General features: G+C 39.9%; 1 protein-coding gene across 1 annotated transcript in view; it reads right to left on the reverse strand.

Moving 5' to 3' along the window:
- Positions 1-272: 272 nt before the first annotated feature.
- LOC130583604 (carbohydrate sulfotransferase 5-like) overlaps positions 273-8,825 on the reverse strand; it is a 9,977-nt gene continuing 1,424 nt past the window's right edge. The window contains exon 3 of the mRNA XM_057383067.1: positions 273-5,569. Coding sequence (XP_057239050.1) covers positions 4,360-5,541 — 1,182 coding nt within the window. The 5' untranslated portion in view covers positions 5,542-5,569 and the 3' untranslated portion in view covers positions 273-4,359. The remainder of the gene's footprint in view (positions 5,570-8,825) is intronic.

Genomic DNA, 8,825 nt, shown 5'->3' on the forward strand with positions numbered 1-8,825 from the left:
GTTTTATTTCTAGGCCTTTTCCAGGCATGAATATATTCTGTGATAGATATTGTTTTCTGCATTATGTATATTGTTTTCTGCATTATGTATATTATTTCTAAATCAATTATTATTATATATTATGTATTAAACATAATTGATACATTATTGTATTTAATACTACATTCATTACATATTTTTTTCTATACTATATATAACTGAAATTTCTATGCTTAATAACAGATATTATATTCTTGTACATGTTGTACATATTTTTCTGCGTATATTAGTGTTCATTATGTACATTTGATAAACCCAGTATCATATGTAATGATTATTGCTGTAAAACACATTATTTGCATTAATATTAAATCAATTAAGTAATGTACTTGGCTTTGGTATCAGTATCCATAAGGCACTATGGATTGAGAATAAATGTCTGGTCATAAAGGTGACATGTCCTCAGTAGTAGGAAAAGGTGGGTTTGCTCACTTTTGCTAATTAGAGAACGTGCCCAAGCTTCTTAAGAGCCAATGAATGAAAATTTATTTATTCCTGTCAATTATCCTCACAAAGGGCAGTGATACCTCAGGTCCTGATCCTTTTGTTAACAGCTAGAAGATCCCATTCTTCGGACAATTTATACGGATTCCAAATATGCATTTGGGGTGATACATACATCTGGGAAATATGGTAAGAAAGGAGTCTAATAACTTCTCAGGAAAGGGACTAATCCACGAACAGCTGATCAAAGACAATTTAAAGGCAGTCAGAAAACCAGAACAATTAGCAGTGGTAYATATTAAGGAATATCAAAAGGGCCTAAGTAAAACCATCGGAAGAAATAACATAGCGGACCAAGAAGCAAAACGTGCAGCATTATTAAGCCTCAAAGTTACAGGCAAACCAGGTGGCCCCTGGAGACATCCTACTCTAGACTGTGAGATCTGTGAAGAAGACTCTGAAGGATATCCTTGTTCATTTTACTGGAAGGACCTAGGCCTACATGGAGTGCTTTAAAACCCGTGGAGAAAAGGTGATCTGAAAACAAAGGTAGCTTAGTRTGGTGGTGTTGTTTGGATACGAATGGGAGCAAATGAAGTGTTATCGAATGCGGTGAGTGAGTGTGAATGAATGAAAATGTATGTTCTATGATTGGTGCTTCATGTGAGCACCATAAAAGTAAATAGCCGCTATGGAACAAATTACTGATTTCATTAGTCGCTAAACTCCATTTATATTAAGTTTTGTTGAGGTCAAGCTCTTTAAAATACCTTAAGTTCTATTGCGTGTAGTTGTTGTAGGGGTTTTGCGGAGGTTCAGTTTGTACTCTAATGGGTTTAAGCTCTGTCAGACAGTTTCTATTGGGTGTTGTCAGATTTCGATGATGTTGCTTTCGAATGACATTAAGTTTAGGTGAAATTCAGTTTAAACTTTGCTCTAATGTACTCATTTAAAAAGAAATATTAAGTTTTTTTGTTATAGAGACAGGATGAAGCCTACTGAAACAATTGTGATGGAGAATGGTAGGCAATGGTTTAAGAACATGAGCTGATAACTTGTGTAGAAATATGTGAAAAAGCAGTTTTGATAAAAGCCTGGTTGTAGGATATTTTAGGGAATCCCTCCCAGTTGAGGCCTAGGCTCTGGCCAAGCCCTGGCCCTGGCTGGTTGGGAAGTGCCAACAGACCCACGTGTTTCTGCACTAAAAATGTAATCAATTGCCAATTTGGGTTTATCAAAAGCTGGAACCCCTTCAGGGTACACTTGGGAGCCTTGCCCGGGAAAGGCTCTCCAGACCTTGAAATCGGCTCAGCCAGCTGCTGCGGACCCTGGGTACTCACTGGAGAGACAAGATTTTTGAAAATTTGATCTAGGCTTCCAGCATGCTTTCAATTTGTACCGCTTTGGTTTTGATTGAAAACTTAATAAGCGCTTTTTGTTTCTAAGTGTTGATTGGCATTAATCATAGTGGCTGGCAGATTCAAAGCTGCAATGAAGATTATTAGTGTATGTGGATTCCAGATGAAAGAGAAATAGTATTTATAGCAATGCTTTCCTCTGATAAAACACATGATGATTTTAAGAACCAAAGGTAATTCAGGAATGTTTGTTCATTCTTGAAATCCACTTCCTCTGGTGCAACCTTAACATAGGTTATCCTTTTTCTTGGTAGTAAACAAGCCTTTAATGTCCTTCTCAGATTAAACCAGTTTGAATAATACTGTACTGCATACCTATTGAGTAGCTTTTGCTTTGCTTCTCACTTTCTTTTATCAGCATCTCAAAACACCAATTGCAGGCCCACATCTGTCAGCGGTTATTAAGGAAGTAACCTCGCAATTTGACATTCATTTGAGGCACAATCCCAATACAACAGTCAGATCAGAACAATGAGTGATTGACAGGGGAGCCTTTCCCTGGGGGAATGCATGGCAAAAAAGTTTTTCCAAGCTCCCAAGAAAGGGGGGGTTTCAGATACCTGTGGGTGCTTACTGACACTTTTTCTGGGTGGCCAGAGGCATTCCCTTGCAAAACAAACAAAGAGAAGTAGTAAAAGTACTGCCCCATGAAATTATCCCTAGATAACTTCTGCCCCTAGAAATTACCCCTAGGTTTGGAGTACCCAGGGAAATTTCCTCTGATAGGGGAACACATTTTTGTACACAAGGTACGCAAGCAGTCGGTAAAGCGCAACGAATTCAGTGTCAACTTCACTGCAGATGGCAAGCTAGTGGTCAAGTAGAGAAAATGAATCTCACGATCAAGAAGCAAATAGCAAAAATTTGCCRGAAAACCAATTTTTACTGGTAACAAGCCTTACTTATTGCCCTTGCACAACTCAGAGAGAGAAAAATAGATCAAAAGATCAAGCCGCTTAAAATCAGTTATGGTAGGTAGGCCTTACGGATTGAATGCTACTCASGATGAAAACTTGGCTCAAGTAGGTCATGAGTGTATCAGTGAGTATCGAAAAGTCACAACAAATAACTGCATGAGAAACTCTATACTGTGTTTGAGAATCAACCTAAGCAACCAGATCACAAATTAAATGCACACCTGGAAAAGGCTTTTGTTAACATCTCAGCAGACRTGGAAATACTTGCAAATAAAACAGCAGATGCCTTTGGACAATTGCAGACACAGGTAGATTCCATAAAAGAGGTAGTATTCCAGAATCAAATGGTATTAGATATGATTACAGCACAACTAGGAGGAGTTTGCACACTGGTGAATATTACTTACTGTACCCAGGTGGCTCAATCGGGGCAAATACCCACAGACATACACACAATCTGCAACGTGCAAAAGCGCTTCACAAAATGACAAAAGATGACGCTTCTTGGACAAACCACTTTTTGGAAACACATCCTGGCTTCCAAGTTTCAAATGGCTAAAACAATTATTTTTGGGAAATTTGTTTTTGGGACTGATCATGCTCTGTACATGTGTGCTCACTCCATGTATTTTGTGGTGGTACAAACAAACGACTTCCTACGATGATCGGAGGAGCTACCGGTTGAGACAGGTGGGAGAGGGGAACGTATTTTCAGGGAATGCGCGCCGGGACCGCCTTACGAGTTGTGAAACGATTCACAAAAGAATAAAGGGGGGAAATGATGCCCCTCCGGCACTGCAATAAACAAACACCTGCTCTACAGACACCGGTCTATGGGGTTTTATTTCTAGCCTGTCTTTCAGGCATCAAAATACAACAGGGACAACACTGAAATGCTATTTTTACAGTGATTCCACTGAAAGTTTCTTCATATCTTTTGCTTTTTGCACTCCCAGCGAACATCACGTTCAAGTATCTGATTGTAAATGTTACCATTCCAAGGAAACCACTATGAAACCTATCAATAAACGGAGCTCCCATTTAAGCCTTTTACAACGCAACTGCTGCAGTTGCCCCACCTTTTGGAGAACCTGTAGTCTAAAATTTAAAACATCAAGAGAAGCCTGAAAAAAAAATACAAAATTGCACATCAACCTTAAAGCAAAAGAAGAAGTGAAAGAATTTAATATCTATTTTGTTCAATATATACAAATAAAGAATTATTATCCTTAAATAATTAAACCACAAAAAAGTCAACTATTATTAATAAACAAAGACATCTTCGATAACCCATCTTTTAATAGAAAGTGCTTAAATGGTATTCTTAATGCTGTGAGCAGCACAGTTGCTGTCTTTTTTTAATTTAAAAAAAAAAAAAAAAAAATCAGGGAAAAAAAAACCTTCTCACATTCCAGAAAAAGAGTAGACAAAAAGATAGTTAAAGTCATCGGCCAGGCATGTTTCAACTACCGTATGCTACATAGGAGAGACATATTCAAACATCTACCCTGCCCCATCTCCCCAGATCTCTAAAAAATATCTCAGAGCTTTGGATTAAATGACAACCAACTGAACTGGCTTTGTCGTCTCGGCAACACTAAATCCAATGTCAGATCTCTTTGTTCTTTTTCTGAATCCACCAGCTGATAACCAAGCATGTTTATAGCACCTTTGCAAACTTCCTGTATTTTCTTAACCTTCTGAAAGGAAAGAATATTTCTCCAGGCCTGTGAAACACTAACTGCATCTCGAGATGTTATTTTGAAAGCTTCTTTTTTTTTTCCTGATCCCTGTCCATGCGTGATATTATAGATCCAGCTTTTGAGCCTGGGAGTCAAACTGAGATCTGCAAATTTATACATTTCTGAGATTTCTGATAATGGATCTCTTACCAGATCTTCAAAACGGACCATTAAATAGCGATCTTTCAGGAAATTAGGTGGTTTTAAAGTTGCTGTTTCATAAATCTGAACATGACTTCTACAAACCTCTTGCATTACTTTGTACTTGCTGTCTTCCACTTTAGTGCCATTGGTACTCAAGACAATTCCATTGTCACGAGTTAACGCTTTGACCGATTGTTCCCGTGACTTAACGACTGCCCTGGGATCACGGACCAGGTGAATAATTTTGAGATTCAGGGACGGATCAGTGAGAAGGGGGTACAGGACCTTCAAGTCAAAGAATCGAACTTCCTTGATGACAACATGGCTGTAAGTTTTACAGGCTTCCTCCACCTTGCTGAACGGATACCGTCCACAAAGAGTCTTGCATGCCATTTCACTGGTTATGTCAGTACGTTGAAAAGAGTCGCAAGCGGGAGATGAACACAGAGCCCGACTTGCTGCCCACTGGAAAAGATCAGATAAGTTTCTTTTCCAAGGCATGTAAGCATCAAACACAGACATGTCACACAAAAAGACAGACCTGACTAAGTCCCGCACTGCCATGTGCAAGACTTTGGCACTGTTCTGGTACATTGTAACCCACACGTGCCACGCAGGTTCCATCAGGTAGAAGACGCTGGGATGCTGGCTGAAAAGTTGACCAACAAAAGAAGATCCTGACCGCCAAGAAGACAGAATAAGTACGTGGACCTGACGTGGTTTCTCCTCGGACTGATGCACAAAGCTGCTATACCGGGCATACATGAAGAGTAAGAATCCAGTCTGAACTGTCACAAAAATTATAACAATTGTGCTAGGAATTCGAATCCTTGCCATTCTCACTGAGGAAAGTCAACGAGAAAAGCTGAAAAAGAGAAGGGAAATGCTCGTGAACCATCGCTCCCGTGGCACAGTAACAATAAAACTTACACAATACAAATTCTCACATTAGTAAAAGCCTTCTTCAAATTACATGTATGTGGCACTAAATGCTTCCTTAATCAGCTGCACTGAGGGATGATGAATGCAGGTGACAGCTGCTGGAAACGGAAAAGAAAGCAATGTGTGACAGTAAGATCAGTGCAGAAATAAGCAAATAAGTAAATGTTTGATGTTCAAGAAAGCCTTCGTTGATGCAGTTCAACCCTGGATAAAAAACAATAAAAAAATAAAAAAAAAAACCTCTGCAAAATACACAAGACCCTCAACTTAAATACTGGTGAATATTGGGAGGTGGGTGGGGAATCTTTCTGAATCACTCAACTGTGTTTCTGTTTCAATTCAACATTACAAGGATATCTATCCCCTAAGCGGAGTAGATGCGAACACTGGTAACCGTGGATGCTGAGGCGTGGTGCCATACCCTATAGTGGCACTATGCTGCTGTACCGGTCGCTGCTTGTCCACTCTCGACCTGAAGCCACACCCGACCACCTGACCAGATGATAAAATTAAAAAAACAGGTGACATGTCTTTGGCCTGGAGTGCATATACCCCGAGACTAACTAACCCGTGTCTGCATTTAAGGAATTACCAATTTGGGACTTAGATCTGTCTGCATGTAACTCCTAGAAAATCTTAGGCATGTCCACTCCAAGTAGATTTCTGTTTTACTTTGCAAAGGTCAAGACACATGCACTCCTCACAGTTTTTTGCTAGAGGTTTTCATCACTTGCCCCTTTGTGCTCTCACTTGTGCAGATTCCACTTGTAAACAGTGTACATTAGCAGGCAAGGTACTAGGAAAGTAAGATTCCTCATGTATGCAGATCACCTCAAACGTTCTACATATACATATTTGCTATCTTGCTGCGTTTTCAATTTACAATTATGATTTTTTCCTCATTACAGTGAAAGACACATATATCAACACGCTCTGATTTCTTGAAAGAAAACCCTGCAGACCAGTGAATTGCACAGCATCTGAACTAATCGGACTCAAGCGCTACAAATGACATGTTGAATGACTGTAGCGGAAGTATTTCCCTACACTTCAATATTATAAAAAATGCAAGAAAAAGTGTGATATCACAGTAAAGTACTAAGTAGATGCCTGCTTTCTATATTTGTGATTAATTTTCTAGCCTTTTGGAAAAGTTGTAATGTTTCTAAGGAATATATACACGTGTAGACACCACCAAAAAAACAAAAAAAAAACCCCACAACCATGATTACACTACAAAATAAAGCACCTGTAAGAGTATTCTCTTGAGTGGTTTCCAGTGTGTAAGTCCAAATACGCCACTTTCTCTGTAAACTGTGTCTTTTGCTTCTGCACTTCTCATACTGGGCACATGTAAATCTATTTTCATGTATATAGCCACTTACCGTATGCAATTGAATTCTGCAGTTAAAGTGGTTTCAGACCAGGTTAAACTTGCATTGCTTTAATGTAATTTTTTTTAACCAAACAATCTCTTTCATGATTTTTGACAAACTTTAGCTGAGGCAGAAAGCAGCTGCTGAACAGCCCAAAGAATAAGCTTCGCATCCAATTGCTGAAGATCTACATATGTATACATATATATATACGCATTTATAAATCTACTGAATAGATTACATCATTGCCTTAGTGGTGAACTTGGCATTGTTGGATCAACATTTGGACTTCGTGATCTTAAAGGTTTTTCCAACCTAAATGATATTACAGTGCCAAATGTGAGGGACAGGACTCTGTGATACAGGCTATCTCTGCTCCTCCATTTATTCCACTGCAGGACTCGCCAGATGGTGCTGTTAGGCAAGCTTGCTCTTTTGGCACAGAAAGGCGATCGAGCAAAACTGCGCACTGAAGCTGCACATTGAAACACTAGTCTGTGACTTGCTTTGCACTGCTAAGCCTCTTTCTGACAGTGCCCTCCTCCTCTACCAAGAGCTCAGTGGCATCACCTGACCACCCCAAGATACCCTCGGGAGAGCAAAACCGGCGTCTGTTATGMCTCCATTTTTCCTTTTTTGCTCCACAGACAGTGCTTCCTCATAGCTGCACCTGTCCGACTATACCGGGTATGTCAATAACAAACACGGAGGGGCAAGGGAGAAGCAGCAGAGGGGCCAGATGTCCTAGTCTTACTGCCACTTCAGCTGCCATCGCCGTGACAAAACTCTAGAAAGCACCTCCTCATTGACTCATGCAATCAGACCGACCCCAAGTGGCAAGGGAGCCACGACAGGCAGAAAAACAGGCTGCAATGGGCATCGAGCTGCAGCAGACGGCACCCGACACCTCCCACATCTCTCAGCTGAAACTCGCGAAGTATGACAATACTCGGTGGCATCACAGTAAGTGCTTTTATAAATAATGAATACTCCTCAGCATCAATTATTTTACTAACAGATACACTGTTATTCCTTTTCTGTGACAGTAGTACTGCTTCTTTTGTGACACTGTTTCTTCAAGGAGAGCTCTGGTAAAGAGAATAATCAGAAGTCTCTCACAAATTTTTGAGGCGCAATCACCTGTTCACAGGGCAATTCGAATGTTCAAAATTTTATCTGAAAAGCATCTGCATATATGGTTTAGTTGACAGTCCTGGATCAAGCTCTTCAACTGGGCTTCCCCGATAACAGCTCCAAATGGAAACAAGATTTTAGACTAGATGAATCCTGGGACGGTCCCGGAATAACTATTCTTACATTAGTGCCCAAAGGAAATTAATTAGACAAACGAGCCAACACAGCAATCGTTTTCTTCGTGACTTAAACTGTCTCTGATAGACTGCTGACCTGCGGGGCCGCTAGTATCTGCTACTCCTTGCCGAGAGACTAGACACAGAAAGCTATCCACTTTTACCGAGCAGGGTAAAAACACATGCACCGGTAGTATTGATCCCACAAAGACCTCTGTTCTGGAAAGAGCATTTTTCAGATGCGGAAAGGCAGAAAAGCAAGGAATTGTGTAGTGGATGATCATTTAGCTCTCTCTTCCGGGGACTTTTACTCATTTGTCGTATTAAAAACAAAATTTTACAATCCAGTAATGAGATCTTTTCAGGTCACCTCTGAAAGGAGTACAGTTTCTTAGTAACTTCCTTTCAGCACACAATTCAACCACAGGAGACTTCATAAAGTAGCAAAAACTGACTTTACAGCTAAAAAAAAAAATATAATACTCTCCTATTA

The sequence above is a fragment of the Malurus melanocephalus genome, unplaced genomic scaffold, assembly GCF_030028575.1.
Source record: "Malurus melanocephalus ecotype Western Australia unplaced genomic scaffold, MMel_1.1 scaffold_605, whole genome shotgun sequence".
NCBI lineage: Eukaryota > Metazoa > Chordata > Aves > Passeriformes > Maluridae > Malurus > Malurus melanocephalus.